Source organism: Pecten maximus, chromosome 13 (genome assembly GCF_902652985.1).
Source record: "Pecten maximus chromosome 13, xPecMax1.1, whole genome shotgun sequence".
NCBI classification, from domain to species: Eukaryota; Metazoa; Mollusca; class Bivalvia; order Pectinida; family Pectinidae; genus Pecten; species Pecten maximus.
Window position 1 is genome coordinate 27,510,901 of NC_047027.1, and position 17,336 is coordinate 27,528,236.

Here is a 17,336-nt window from a genome sequence, read left to right on the forward strand (position 1 = left end):
TTAAGTGTTTGAATGTTGTGGTAGCAGTGTAATGTAAAATTGCCCAGTTTGGAAAAATAAGGCTCATGTTTTAAATATGTAAACGTAGCCAGTTCACCCTGCATAATTACCTTAAAAAAGTAATATATTTGTAATCTATACAACCCAGTAGGCCTGGTGAAGAATAAGGAAACTTTATTTAGATATTTTTTAGACCTGTGAAAACCATGACAACCACATCAAAAAACCTGAAATAAAATGCAAAATATCGTGATTTTGGCCCAGAATGATACAATTTCTTACTCAATTTCAAACACCTATTGAAATTAACACCCCTGATATCCAAATGACATAATAAATGTTGTGTTGACAATTATGTTCCTCATTAGGATATTATGCTATTTTACCTTGTCTGCAAGTTTGTTCTTTTCTCAAAAAATCTGGAAATTTCTAATCTCAAACACAATGGATTTTTGTTAATAAATATGAAGCCAGTATATACTAGTTATAGCAATATAATACCAATTAGACTATAGTATACATTTATTCGGCATAGCCGTCTAATTTTGTTTTGGCCCCGGATATTACGCGACAGGTGGCGTTACAGGTCAAGATGAAGTATGTGAATGGTCAATGTAGCGGTCAATGCAAAATGCAGATATGCAGTTAAAAATGAAACAAAGTTAAGATTGAATGCAAGCTAAATAAGTGGATGTATCTTTTCAAATGACACATTAATAAAATCATATTCCTGATTCAAATTCAGTCTAATGTTATTTAAAAAAAATGATTTAAACTGATCTAATTTTGTTATCCGTGCTGAAACGCATTCTGTGTTTATTTCCAATAACACACACACATCACCACCCTACCCATTATGGTTAAGTTTCAACATTTTTTTTTTGTCAACTTAAAATTACTTCAGTTATTTCATTGTTACATTTGAAGACGACAACAACAGAATTTGTCGGTAGGTGATTTCGAGTTAAAATCGGTTGGTTAGAGGGGGGGGGGCAAAAATGAGAAATGAGCCCTTGTAGTTTTTCATTAAACTGGTATGACTGCAGAATCTAACTTTGAGGTATTTTATGATATATCAAATACATGTACTGTTAATCTTAAACTGCAATTATATTCTGAAATACTGTATTTTGTTTTCATTTCAGAAATTCATGTTCAAAAGATTCCATATTATTATGATCTTTAAGAATATTTTTTAATTTGAAGATTAACTATAACCACCATAATGTTAGTAAACTGAACAATGTCTTCAGATTGTAGAAATTCTACATTTTACTAAATGTGACAGATCTACTTCTCCATTTGATTTTCCATATACATGCATTTCTTCCCAATATCAATATAGGGTTATTTTCTATAAATAATTATTATTTCCTTGTTTTAACATGAATGTTGATATTGTCTTTTCAACCTGCATTTCAAATTATTTAAATCTTTAAAGAATTCCTAATTTTAATAATCCTGTTAATAATCAATAAATAAGTAAGCATGTGTAATAACTGTAACAATAACAGTTAATGTTGTTTTAAGATACACTGTATGTGAATTATAGATATTTATACTATGGCAGGAGATATGATGAATATTGAACAACTGAAAGTATTCAATGGTGCAATGTTAACAAAAGTCATGTTGAGAAAGATCCCTCACAATATTTTAAAACTCTCTCGTCAAAAATTTCCAAATAATTCTTCGTTGATTGTCGGCGCTGTAACAAAAATGTCAAAATTTGACACCAAGTCACATTAAATATATGTTGAAATTTATATGTTTGAAACCAGCTATGTTTACTTGTTGTTTGTATCTAGTAATATATCTAAATAAAAGCATGTATCGGAAATAATTAGCAAAAAACATGAAAAGTCACGCTTGATTGCAGGCTACACAAATCCTCCCCCTGAAAAAAAATGAAAAATGAGTATTTTGGACGTTAAAATACATTTCATGAAAATCCACTTACACGGATTGATTTAAAACATGAAATCAAATCTTGGTAGAAAAAAACACTTTAATCCATTCAGTAATGAAGGAGAAAAACGAAAATATCCAAAGCTCGGGCTCGAGTCAAAAGCTCGGGCTCGGCTCGGGATACACAAATTCTCTACCACCTTGACACTGCCACAATCGGATGACCTCGGGCTTTTCAGGCAATACCGGAGGAGTTCCGATTGCCAATGAGCTTGTTGCGAATCCCTTTATAACTTAACTTAACTTAAACATATTTTATTGTCAATTAAGAGAACAAAAGGATAAGGCACAAGTTATGTCAACTTATTGACGCCCTCTCCTTAATACAATATAATATTTATTGGCCTAGACAATATTAATGAAATATAACACATTATATACATGTACAGTATATACAATGTATATGTACGAATGCATATCTTAAAATCTTTTGCTGGACTTTATAAAATAATGCACATGTCTGAAAATATTTAGATTTACATTATCGGCATACAGATTGTTACCATACAATAAAGCATTCAATGTTATATTAATATTTAAGTTTCTTAAATTGTCAAATAAAATGCCTCTGCAATTTACATACTTCTCACATTCAAAGAAATAACGATAGGCACGCTCGCAACGATTTCCACAACTACAATCTGGACTATTTGTGAGATTTACACGGAACAAATCATAATTCAATGCACTGCATCTATGTCGTAATTTAGTATGGATAATATTTGTCTTTATGTCACCAAAATTACAAAATGTTAGGTATTTATCTTCATCAGACCAGGATATACTTTTTTTTAAAGTTGTCAACGAAGGAGATGATCTAGTAGATTCATCCAGGTCATTCCACATGTGTAGAGATGAAGGTATAAAGGAGGAGGTAGTAAGGGAGAGTCTGTAGTGGGGAATTCTGTAATTATTGTTAGTTCGTAAGATGTAGTTGTTAGTATCGCCGACATTTGGAGGAAGAAGAGAATTAAGATAATGTGGAGTTAAACTGTAAGTTCCTATCCATTTTATAGAATAGACTTAATTTTCTGCGTTTTCGTCTCTCAGAGAGTGTCTCAAGGCTCGTTTCTGAGTATAAAGCTGAAATATTTACATATGATGGTAAGCCAGTGTGATAATTCGTGCTGCCTCACGTTGGACTAATTCTAATTTTATAGAGTCTGATATTGAACATCCGTCCCAAAGTTCACATGCGTATTCTAAGATAGGTAAAATAAAAGTTTTGTAAATTCTAAGTAGAGCATCTCGTTTTAATATGAATTTCAATTTCCTTAACATATTGATCTTTTTCATAGCGGACTTACATATAGAATTAACATGATCTCCCCATTTAGCAGATGAACTGATTAATACACCAAGATGCCGGTGAGTCTCGGTAAAATTTACAAAATTCCATCAAAAACAATATCAAGGTCTGCTTCAATTTCGTTTGAATTAGATATGAAAATCATTTCGGTTTTATTAGGGTTAAACATAACTAACCATGTTTTAGCCCAGGTGTTCAATACTTCAAGATCTCTGTTAAGTATTTGCTCTATCTCTTGACAGGAGTGGGAGGAAACTAAAAGAGAAGTATCATCTGTAAAGAGTATAGAAACTGATTCAAGAAAATCGGCTATATCATTTAAGTATATCAGAAATAGTAGAGGTCCTAGAATCGAGCCTTGAGGCACCCCTGCTTTAATCGTACTAAGAGATGAAAATGAATTGTTTATAAAGACTTTCTGCTTACGATTTGAAAGATAATTTTCAAGCCATTTTATAAGTTCACCAGTAAAACCATATGATTTTAACTTAGTAATAAGTCCCCGATGCCATACACGATCAAAAGCTTTGGAAATGTCGCAAAATATCATGCACGTGTGCTTTTTTTCTTCGAGGGCCAAACAGATTTTGTGGTATAGTTCAATTAACTGAAAAACAGTGGAACGACCTGGCATGAAACCCGACTGATACTGATAAAACAATGAATTCTCTAACATAAAATTATGCATATGTTTGTACACAACTCTCTCGAACACTTTTCCTACTGTTGATAAAAGAGAAATTGGTCTATAATTAGTTACAGAATACCTATCATTTTTCTTGAATAGAGGCATAACATTAGCAGTTTTCCATACATCTGGATAAACACATTAAGGATAAGTTAAATAACAATGTTAATGGTATACAAACAGACTCAACAGTATATTTCAACATATGGTGGCTGATTCCATCATGGCCAGATGCCTTGCCGAGTTTCAGTATTTTTAAAACTTTAACTTCACTTTGTGTAACTATTATATTACTTAATGTATTATTAGTTCTAGAGGGAAAAATGGTAATACATGTTCACTGTCATCAAGACTGGTAATGCCACAAAAGTATTTATTTAATAGATTAGCTGTCTCGGAGTCTGTAGTGGCTAGAGAATTAGAATCAGTATCTATAAGAGTTGGAATCTGTTCAGTTGACATATTGGATTTCATAAGACGTTTAACAAGTCGCCAGTAAGATTTAGGATCCGAACTATAATACTCGTCAATAAGACCATGAACATTTTCATAAAAAATTAAGCGTGCATTTTTTTTTCATGTTATTAACTTTATTTCTCTGGTCTTTATATTTCCTAATATCCGGATCGCGTTTTGTCGTTTTGGCCTTTTTATATAACCTATCACGGAATCTGATATTTTTCCTTATTTCCGAATTCATCCACGGTTTATCATTAAGTCTAATAGAAACTTCTTTAGAGGGGATACATTGATTAGCAAATTGTAAAAATAAATCGGTAAAACGATCACAAGCTAAATCTACAGAATCGCAATTTGAAATCATATTTTCCCAATTATACTCAGATAACAGATTATTAAAACGATAAAAGTCTTCTCTTCTATAAATCCAAACTTTACGTATGTAACTCGGAAAAATAATTCCGGGTGCTTTGATGCTAGTCATACAGCCATCATGGTCACTAATATTCCTATCGATAGCAACAGTTGAAGAAATAGAACTGGAAAGAGAATCAGATAAAAGTATAGGGTCAAGTAGAGTATTTCTTGTCCGCCCAGACCGTGTTGGTTCATTTATAACATTTACGAGACTGAAGGCATTAATGATGTCACAGAAAATGTGAGTGGGTTGAACAGTTAAGTAGCAGTCTGCCTAAGAATCATGCAGGGGGTGATTCATGACATGTCACAGATTCAGTTTTTTTTAAGATCCTATATGTATATCACTAAGATGTATTGAAGAAAACACCTTTTATGTTATGAAAATGTGCTTGTTGCCATGGTAACCATGGAATATAGATTTCCATGGTAATTTGCATGAAAATGCAACAAAAATCTGTGATTATTTGAAATAAAAATTCTTTCCTTTCGGTAATGATATGATCAATTATTTTATTGTTTTGTGTATATGTGCAACACAGAGTTTTGAACAAAATATCTAACTTAGAAAAAAAACAATATTGGTTGCCATGGAAACTGCATAGGAATACATGCAAAAATTCCAAAGTTCATTTATGAAAAAAAAGAAGAGTTTTTTAAAATGAGTTTATCATCAATAACCAGATCAATAAAGAAAAACTATTGATATATTTAGAAAGAGGGCATATCAAATAATAAGAAAATAGCAAAACACCCGTGGGATTTTAAAAAACAAATTTTTTACAGAGCATTCAAAATTGCAAAATTTTGAATTTTTTTTATTGGCATTTGGCAGAGTTTTCACTATTGTTATTTAGTAGGCAAAGCCAACAGTGCATAGCATGTTAAAAATTTGATAGAATTTTCAATCATCCTTGCTTATAATATGATTATGATTACCATTCAGAATACAAATCTTAAAGATATACAAGAGACAATATTCTAAGAGTTTTATGGTGATTGTTGCTATGGTAACCATATATATGTAAATGGTACATAAAACAAATAAAAAGGATAGTTAATTTTTTTTGATATGTTTAATCACATCAAAGGGCCATTATCAATTTATTGTCATTGTATTTGAGACAGATTAACCTTATTTATTAATAATTAGTTATTTTTCAGATATATGCTTGATTTTTAATCATGATTAACACATAGATGTGCATTTTATATAACATTTGAAAAATACTGACTCAATATGATCTTTCAAATTAAGCATGGTGCTTTTCAAGCAATATGTTTGTTACATATATATAATTACTATTACCATCATAACAACAAATAAAAGCAAACACTACCATTATCATTATGTACATGAGCATGTATTTAACAAGAAAGAGAGGTGTTTAGTTCTCTGTTACTATGGCAACCATGTGTAAACAATGTACTCCAATATACTTTTTGAAGAAGCTGTTTTAGAGTATGTTCCATGATCAGGCAAATCAATGAGCTGTGTATTTTAATATATTTACACACCAGGTAACGTACATCTCACACCAGGTAACATATCTCGCATCATGTAACGTACATCTCACACCAGGTAACATATCTCGCATCATGTAACGTACATCTCACACCAGGTAACATATCTCGCATCATGTAATGTACATCTCACACCAGGTAACATATCTCGCATCATGTAACGTACATCTCACACCAGGTAACATATCTCGCATCATGTAACGTACATCTCACACCAGGTAACATATCTCGCATCATGTAACGTACATCTCACACCAGGTAACATATCTCGCATCATGTAACGTACATCTCACACCAGGTAACATATCTCGCATCATGTAATGTACATCTCACACCAGGTAACATATCTCGCATCATGTAACGTACATCTCACACCAGGTAACATATCTCGCATCATGTAATGTACATCTCACACCAGGTAACATATCTCGCATCATGTAACATACATCTCACACCAGGTAACATATCTCACACCATGTAACTTAACCAAGTCTTACATCTCACATGATGTAAATTACTAACATCTCATAATCTCACACCAGGTAGCATATGTCATGTCGTGTAACTTACATCTCACACGTTTGTATTAATGAATTACATGTGCTCTATCTCGTCTCTCAACTCTTTCTCCTCTAATGCCTGTAAAACTGCATCCAGCTGGGTATCATCTATCTCAATGTTTTCGCCTTTTCCCTGTCCTCTTTTCCGGGAAAGTACTGTTAACCTAGAGAAATATGCAGCAATTTGCGAAGGTTGTAGGCGCTCTGTTGCCTTGAATAACAAGTGGCCATTGGAATCCCTAATGGATTTCATTTTTCTGGATACATCTATAGCATTTGACTTGATGTTGGTTTGTTCCCCTTCCTCATATATATCTGTTAGGTACTTTTTGATCGCCTCAGAATATCTAGCAGCCTTCCTGTTCTTCTTCATTGCCCATCCAATTGAAACAGTTGCTATAGTTTCATTTGTCTGACATAGGCTTAATTTTAGTTCATCATCATCTGGCTTTGCTGGTAATGTATCTTTCAAAAGGGAATTGCATTTTTCAACCCACTTCAATCTGATTTCATCATAAGTAGACTTTTTTTGCAGACTGTATACATGTTTTCCTGTAAATAGGTGATTGTCTAAACCATTGGTTGTCTGAAACATTTTCTCACATCCTGGCTCAGTACAAAAAAAACACATTACTGTTCTCTGGCTCAGCTGCACATTCAGATGTATCACTAACTAAAGGGCTTGTACTAGGTGGTACAGATGTTTGAGGTTGTGTAATTTTACCCATGGAATTTTGAGGTATTTTGAAATCTTCCTCTATCCGGATACTTGTGGTGGCCTGTTGACAATTTCCCATGTTTTGGAAAGTAGTTAATGGCACTGCATTTCCCTCGCCAATTCTATAATATCTAAAAAATCTGATGCTGTCATCTTCAAAACAGATATTGTTGAAACTTGTCACACCTTTGATCTTGTGGGCAGTAAGGGTTTGGTTCCGTGTATCTACAGAGGCTACAGCTGCCTGACATCCTGAAAATATGTACAAATTACGTATACTATACTATATACAGTTGTATGCGAATTGGGTATTTTTTTTTTAAAGATATCTACTTGCATAAAACTTGCCATGAAACAAGTGCATGGTTTCAATGTTAACCTATTGATTTACTTCATTATGATGTACTGCGTGCAGTAATAGGCATTGACAATTAATCAAATTTCCGAATGATCAAAATTCAGCTTTTAGTTTAAAATGTGGCTTAAATATTTAATGATATGCATTGTTCATGCTTTTTCAACAACCATCTTCTATGATGGATTAGTAGTTACTTACTAAATACTACTCTTAAATTGTCATGATACTAAAGAAATCAATGATACAGGGCCATGGCTTGCATAGTATTTAGTATAGTGGTATAAACAGCAAATTATATTACAATGAAGATTCTTGATCATTTCATTAGGATGGAAAGAAACAAGAAAATGCAGCAAAGCTGCTGGAGAGATTCTTAAGAAAAAAAAAAAATCAAAGACATGTTAATCATGTAGTCTAGTAGTTTTATGTATCACTAATGCCATTCACAATTCAAATTTTGGTGTCCCACGTATTCTCTGACTTCTTCGTGTCCATCCTGTAATTAGTCAATTTTCTTTTTTGTTGAATCTGCAAAATACAAAGTATTCATTTTTTTTAATGTTGCAAGCATATAAGTGTATTATAGTTTAAAGATAAAAATATTAATTTCAAATAATACAAAATTTCTCATTGGATTCATTATCCTTTAAAAATAAGTAATCAATAGTGAAAGTAGTCAATCATCAAATTATCTCCCTTTAGAAGTATTTAAGTTCTAAACTGTGTATTACCTTCATTTACTAAATATCAAGGATTCTTGCATGGTGCTGTGGTTCATGGAAAGCAGTTCTTGCAAGTAAATATAAATAATTCCTCCTTTCCTCACAAACTAATGTCATCAGCACAACCATTAAGCCATTGAATCAATCCATTTGATTAAAACTATTAATATTGAAAATGCATTTCTAGATCTACTATCATAAAACTTTCACTAGCAAAACTATATATTTAAGAATGGACTAGCATATAGGCAAATTTTCATTAGTAACAATATCTATCAATACATGTATTACATATCCCTTAACAGCATATGCACAAATCCATTTTATAAGGCACTATCACTATATATCTGCATACATGATACAGAAATCAAATCCAAACAGCTACACCTACTGGCAAAAAGTGTATAAGGTATAATCCATCATAACTATTCACAGAATGGATTAAAGCTAATTTCCATTAGCAACAATATAATATATACACTTATCAGCACAAATCCATTTCATAAGGCAATACTACTATTTGCATACAGAAATCAAATCCAAATAGCTACACCCACTGGCAAAAAGTGTATAAGGTATAATCCATCATAACTATTCACAGAATGGATTAAAGCAAATTTCCATCAGCAACAATATTATATATACACTTATCAGCACAAATCCATTTCATAAGGCAATATTACTATTTGCATACAGAAATCAAATCCAAATAGCTACACCCACTGGCAAAAAGTCTATAAGGTATAATCCATCATAACTATTCACAGAATGGATTAAAGCTAATTTCCATTAGCAACAATATAATATATACACTTATCAGCACAAATCCATTGCATAAGGCAATATTACTATTTGCATACAGAAATCAAATCCAAATAGCTACACCCACTGGCAAAAAAGTCTATAAGGTATAATCCATCATAACTATTCACAGAATGGTTTAAAGCTAATTTCCATTAGCAACAATATTATATATACACTTATCAGCACAAATCCATTGCATAAGGCAATACTACCATTTGCATACAGAAATCAAGTTCAAATAGCTACACCCACTGGCAAAAAGTCTATAAGGTATAATCCATCATAACTATTTACAGAATGGATTAAAGAAAATTTCCACAAGAAACAATATTGTATATACAATTATCAGCACAAATCCATTTCATATGGCACTATCAATATTTGCATACAGAAATCTTGAAGTCCAAATAGCTAGAACTATTTACATAATGGACTATATATATAGCTATAGCCAATGCAACTTTCATTAGCAACAATATATCCCAAACAGCATATGTGCAAATCCATTTTCATAAGCACGGGCCTACTCATGAAAGTGTTTCTGTGCATGTTATAGCATAAATGATCCATCAAAACTATTTACAGAAACTGCAGAGATACAGTTTCATAAGCCATATACATGTATCATACTGAAACAAACTATTTACAGAAAGAAAATATTCCATATTCATAAATTACAAAAATCTATCTTTTCAGTCGGAAAACACAGGACCCACACTGTGTATATAAACTTGTTTGAAATAGCAAACGTGTTAGTAGATGTGGTTCTTCACTCATCTGCTGCACTTATATTAGGAGTTGGCGAACACAAGACACAAACTAGGATATAAATGCTTGATATTAAATGCACAATTGAATAAACCGGTTCAACATCATGAAAGATGTATCTAGTACTGAATAGAAAAACGTGTTAGTAGATGTGGTTCTTCACTCATCTGCTGCACTTTAATAATATAAGGAGTAAGCATATGCAAGACACCAACTACCATCTTTATGCTTGTTTGTAACACCGATTTGAATAGAGGTTCAAAGTCACAAATTGCACTTCTGGTGTAATAGAAAACATTTTTATAAACTGACACTTCAATTTGACAGTTTCTTGATTGGATACATTTGGTAACATCTGTTGACAAATTCAGCCTGATCAATTATTTTGTGTATCTACATAAAATGTGTAATTGTTGGCGAACCCAAGACACCAACTATAGGAAGGCTTGATTTATTGTAGATGAATATAACTTGATAATTGATAATCTATTCACATGCAAAATAAGTGCAAATAATACATTTACTCCTCTGACTTCTCCTTGTTAGAAGATAAGGATGCAATCCGTAATCTTTTCATTTCATCATCAACATTTTTGTCACATACAATTTTGTCATCATCCAGAAAAAGAAGAGCTAGTCCACTTAAACTCTTCACCCTACTCAGTGCAACATATGCCATTCCAGAACTAAACACTTCACTTCCAATATCAACAACTGCATGTTTCAAAGTAACACCTTGAACCTTGTGTATTGTAGCAGCCCATGATAAACATAATGGGAATTGAGTTCTCAGCAGAATAGTATTTAAGGTTCCTTTTGCATAAAATTCAGCAGTAATTGGTTGAATTGAAATTGATTCTCTACCTGTTGCTACTTTCGAAATCTTTCCAACTTTTTGATCGAAGAATTTCACCATCACTTCTTGTGGCATAAATCCATCGTCAGCATTTTTCGGCAATTCTCCATTTTTCCATACAAATCCAGTCACAACTCCACGCGCACCATTTACCATGCCATCACTGGTGTTTATGTTCCTACACAACATAACAGTTGCACCTACACACAATCTTATTTCTTTAGATAAACCAGCACATTCTCTGTCATCCTCAGGAATAAGATTGCCAGGTATAGATAAAGATCTCTTCAAACTATTCTGATTGGAATGATGGATTGCATGCTGAGCAGAAATCCTGTAGATTGTGGTTTTGTTACTAAATGTATTCAATCTTTTTTCATTGTGAGTTTCACACTTCTTTAGAGTTGGATACAAGTGCAGTGCATTTACAAATGGCTCCCTCTGACAATCTATTTCACTGTTGACTGTTGTTACCCTGCTACATAGTTTCTCAACATCTTCAGCAGAATGTGTTGCTGTTCTAATACGAAAGAGTATGTCAGCATAAAGTTTGTCTTCTTTCTGTCTCATGTTTTCCGTTAATTCTACCATTGTAAACAGATCACGCCATTTATGAATGTATTCTGATTCTCCCATGAAGACGAATTTTCCTGGTGATACTGGTGGAAGTTGGTAAAAATCACCTAAAGTTATCACATTCATGTTTCCAAAGGAACAATGATCTGGTACACATTTGATATCGTTCAAACGTTGGTGAATATGCAGAAATGTTTGGTATGATACCATACTTATTTCATCGATGATGACGGTAGTGGTATTTCTGAAAGCATGCCTCATCTCAGCAAGACGTTCTCCCTTCAGAGGGATATATTTAGGAGAAGATCTATGCTGTACAGGTAAATTCAAAGCATTATGAATTGTTAATCCTTGAATATTGAATGCAGCCATCCCTGTTGGGGCTAAAACAATCACAGGCGGTGAATCATTTGTCGCTTTGTGAAGAGAAAAACGAACAATGGCTTCACGTACAAGTTGAATCAAATGCGATTTTCCAGTCCCCCCAAAACCACTAACAAACAATCTAATAGGTGCAGGTGCAGTTGTTACCTGTCCATCATCAAAGGATTTAACTTTTTGGAAATAATCACAGATAATATGAAAAACTTTAAACTGCTGAGAATTTAAATTATTGATTTTCTCTTTGTATTCCTCATCCGACAAGCGTGTTAGAGCAATATGATTAAGTTCAACATCATCTGCATTACCAGTTATTACATTATTCAAATGCTGTTCATTTTCCTGGTGTCCAGTCGCATCTGTAAACAATGGCTCTTCATACAAAGTGACCTGATCTGGATCATCCATAACTGTGTTTTCACTCTGTGGTATGTCATTATCAAGAGCTTCAATATTTAGTGCAACAGCAGGAGCAATGTAATTTTGCATCACACGATCTTCCAAGGATTGTATTTGTTTGATAGCATTTTCAATTTCTAATGCATATCTGTTGCTGTTTGGGCATTGCAATAGACAATGTAAATTTTTGAAAGCTTCCTGTGCTGTAGAGTATCCTTGTAAAATGTTTTCTTCACAACGCCATGGCAGATATAACATCAACAGTGAAAAATAGTATTTGTCACCATCTTGTTCAAAAGAAAACTTTGGTGTTCTGACTAAACACTCGTGCACCCTTTTCTTAATGAACCCTAAACCATGAAGCAATTCATGGCAGTTTATCTTTCTTTCTTTAGTTGGAATATACCAAGCTGCAAATGAAGCCAGTGTCATGTTATTGAACTCATCATTAAGAGGCCTATTCTTATAACGATGGAATACATTTGAACAGAATATATCTTCACTGTCATCATCTAAATTGGTCAAACGTGCTTTTGGCTTAAGAAGTTTGCTTCTTTCATACTGAGGTCTAGCATTGATAAATAAAGTGGACTTTGAAGAAGCACGAAGAGGTAAACCACACATTTTAAAAGCTGCCTCTTGAGCACTGAGCTGACGATGAGTTAGAAAGACATTTCCAATGGTTGAAAGCTGCTTCATAGTAGAGGAATTTGATGGTAACTTTGAAACTGCTTCCCTCACACATTTTGAAACCTCATCACTCTCTGGCTTACAAATATATGAACAGACATACTTAGCCGCTCCATAAACACTTCCTACCAGTTGAATATCCATATTGGCATTCCATACACGTAACAAATCAGGATTGTATGGGTTTATGTTTTCAGAACCAGGCTGCCTCTTAATTGTATAACAATGTGGGCTACGCTTCATATCAATTGCATTTTTCATTACTGTTTGACTTGACAGTGGTTGAGGATATCCAAAACGACAAAATCCTTGCTTATTGTTCAAATACTTTTGACATGAACGGGTATGAGAATGCTTCTGAAGTGCATCAACTCTTCTTTTCATCAACAAATCATCTACTGGAATTTTGGTGGAAATATATTTATCAATAAAAGCTGGTGCTTGCTGTCGTCCTTCATCTGTGTCCAAATCTGGAGCATCTTGAATCCACCAAAGGGAATGCAAGTGAGGAGATCCACGCATTTGGAATTCTATTCTCCAAAAATAATCTGTTACTTTTCCCAATGGTTGTTCATCAGACAAAATGAAAGAGTGAATTATGTGATGAACCCGCCTACAAAAGTGTCTTGCTGTGGTTACTGGATTTTCTACCATAAGTTGTCGTTTCCGTTGCCGAGTCAACTTAGCTATGTCCTCTTTTGAATGTGGCAAATTTAACTGTTGACATAAAACCACCATCAAGTCATCCCAGTTCATGTCATTTGCACTTAATGTTAAAAACCAAGTCATTGGACCTTTAGCATTTATCAGAGCAAGTAAATCTAGTTTTGAAGCATTCCAGTAAGCAGCAGAGCCCCTGATTCCTTTCATGAATCCATAGAAGTGCTCTGGGTAATCTGGGTTTCTCCTAATATGTCCCCGAACTTCTCCAGCAGTCATGGCTGATTTCCTTTTTTGTGACTTTGAACCTCTTATCCGTGTTGCAATATTTATACCATCAGAAAGTTTAATTTTTTCTGTCATATTGGTAGCCCAAAACAAATAGGACAAATTGGACTGCCAGTTTCAGTTTCCTGTGTGAACGTAGGCCATTACAACCATTGGGAAACAACGATGGGAAGGACATTTGTTCAACGTACAAATCAGAGTATAAATCAATTGGAGGACATACTATCTTTTTGATTTCATGAACTGGCAAATTCCTGTCATCAATAAACTGACGATAATCCACACTAGGCAATACAGGATCTTTTGAAACAACAGATGTCTCTGGTATGAAACTTTCATTTTTCCCTGATATTACTTGCAATTCATTTTCTTGCAAGGTATCAATAAATATAACAGGTGGTACACTGAAAGAATTTGTAAACACAGGTAATTCAATTTTTGAATACAACGTATTGTTTTCCTTTAACCAACTCAATGCCCAAATTACTTTGTTGGTATCAACAATATATTCTTTTGGAATGGTGTTTTCTTTTTGGCTAGATACTCTTACAAGTACAAGGCCTTGGTGAGAAAGCTTATTTCTTGCTGCACATCATAGGGAAAATTAATGACTTGGCCATTCATAGCTCTTTGTCCATAAGGAAGAACAACCATTTTCAAATATGTATGTGCAAGAGATATCATTTTGTTTTCAGCAATGTTCAAGTTTTTCAACACAGATGGAATATCAGGCACCTTGAGGTTATTATTCAAACAAAGTGGTGGCATTTTATTTTGGTTCAAAGATTTGAGACATCTTGTACAGAGAGTGATTTTTTCCTGTAAATTTTTAGGAAGAAGATGTTCCAAGATAGAAAACCAAGATGTTTTTATTTGACATTGTTTAACACTACTTGAATAATAAAGCTTAGAACATGAGACACACACATTTGTTGGACCCTCTGTAACATTTTTAAGAAATTTGCTGCCCATTGTTTGAACAGAATCTTTCTTCTTCTTTTGACCCTTTGTATAAGTTGAATTCCTGCGAACCGGTGTATACAACTGTGCAAATGATGTATTGTTCATGGGGTCCTTCATTTCTATAGGACTTGTACATGTAATACTATTTGAAATCCCATGACACTCTGACAAAGCCGGTGGATCACACATACAATTACACTGATAAATTGATGATCTTACTAACATGTAATGATGTCCTGTGTTTAATAAAGTAATGTATGGGCTTGTATGAAAAGGCATGTGTGGAAGTTGAAACTTTGGAACAAACTTCTGCCAGCAAACATGGTTTCCAAATTTACTCAAAACATATATAGGGATCTGTAGCATGGTACAAGTAGCTTGAATTTCAATTTCAGATGCCCACGAGGAAGTTTGTCCAGCAGTGCTTAGCATGTTAGAGACATACTGATTCAATGATAAATGTCCATTATTACTTACAATATCATTATGAAAAGCATTCACATTTTCAACAATGAATGACATAACTCTGTTTCTTAAACTTGCATGGAAATCTTGTATTCCGAAGAAATGTAAACTTAAGCATCTGAAGTAACAGTTACCATCTCCAAGTGAGTTCTGCGCAAATCTATCACATGTCTCTAATGTAACATCAAAGGGAGAAATTGCTTTATGAACATTCAAATCACACATGTTCAACTCTAAATATTCTTCGAGACCAAAATATTCACCAGCAGCAGAACGATCACAGTGGGATATAGGTCCTGTGCAGTCTGCCAAATGTGTTTGAAAACAATAATCATGATCTAATAATGGCACCTTTGGTAAAGTAGAAAAGGGTTTACAGTAGCTATGATCTTCCATGACAACAGAAATAGTTAATCAAATCAAGAAGTAAAACTGATATACAAATATGTAGAATACAGTTACTTCAATAATATATGGTACTCTCAACCTTCCGAAACTGAAAATTTGTCACTAGCTTCCTCATGAAAGAAAAACTCCACTGCTTCAGGATCATCATACCAAACATCCATATTGATGGGCAAGGATATGGGCAATCTTAAAATATACTGGCTCTCAAACTGTGAAAAGGATTTAAATGCACCATCATAACTGTCCTTTATAAAAACAATATATTGTGAAGCATGGTCTAAAAGTGTTATTTTCATTTGTGGAGGAAACAGCAACAAAGTATTTATTGAAAGAGCATCCATTGTAGTTGTTATGTTGAAATATGTAAAGGACTTATCAGAAGAAATGTCCAAAGAAAAGCATTCATTATCAACTATAGATAACTTTAGCACAAACTCTCCATAGGAAAAAATTGCTTCCACACCATACTGGTCAAAATGCAGTAAATCAGATAAGTGTTCCACAGAAAATGGATCAAGAGCAGTGTAACTTACACTAAATATATTTTTTTTAATCATAGAGAGCTGCTGCTTGAGACACTATCTTGTCATATGGATGAGGAATAAAGTAATTGCAACTGATCAGTTTTTTAGCAGCCAAAACTTGGAGTGGGGATATTTGCATAATGATATTCTGAAAACCGCTATTAAATCTTGAGAGCTCAGACCATGATATATATATATATATATGAACAATAACTGAAATCACACTAAATGTTGCCAACACTTCAATGTTCAAAGCTGCATATATCAGATGTTACGTATAACTGATGGAACTTCTATATTTTATATCAAAATATATGTTAGCGAACACAGGTCACCAACAATATTCAATATATATCTCTCCAAGTTCTCTCACCAAGCACCTGTGTGTCTCTCAATGAGAACACTCTGGTACTCTATATGCTGCTGGGCAGCTTGTTGCTTGGGTGTGGTGAGATACTTATTTGTTATAGACATGCAGAGGACACCACATCTTGCTTTTGGGGAATTAGCTTTGTTTAGATGCCTCTGATGCCTGATTGTCCATTTCTTTAGTCGGTATTGAAGTCTCTGATAAAAACAAGCACTGACGATCTTTCTGGTTCCATGATTATTAAGTTTTATTTCTGTGTCCAAAAGTTCCGAAATAGTAAATTATAATAATCCAAATTGTCCTAACATTCACACACTCTAATGTCCATAACTCCAATCCTTGTTCCTAGCTCTTGCTCCTGTTCTCTCTAACTCTCTTCTATATCCTAACACTATGTTTTATATAATTGACATAAACAGTAATTCAAGAACAGAATCCTCTTACTATCTAATAACTGACCT

At 33.5% G+C, this 17,336-nt stretch overlaps 1 protein-coding gene across 1 annotated transcript; it reads right to left on the reverse strand.

The window, feature by feature from the left end:
- Positions 1-10,815: 10,815 nt before the first annotated feature.
- Positions 10,816-14,136, reverse strand: LOC117340598. The gene has a single exon (XM_033902362.1). It carries the CDS (start codon positions 14,134-14,136, stop codon positions 10,816-10,818), a length of 3,321 nt encoding a protein of 1,106 aa, XP_033758253.1.
- Between the last annotated feature and the right edge of the window lie 3,200 nt (positions 14,137-17,336).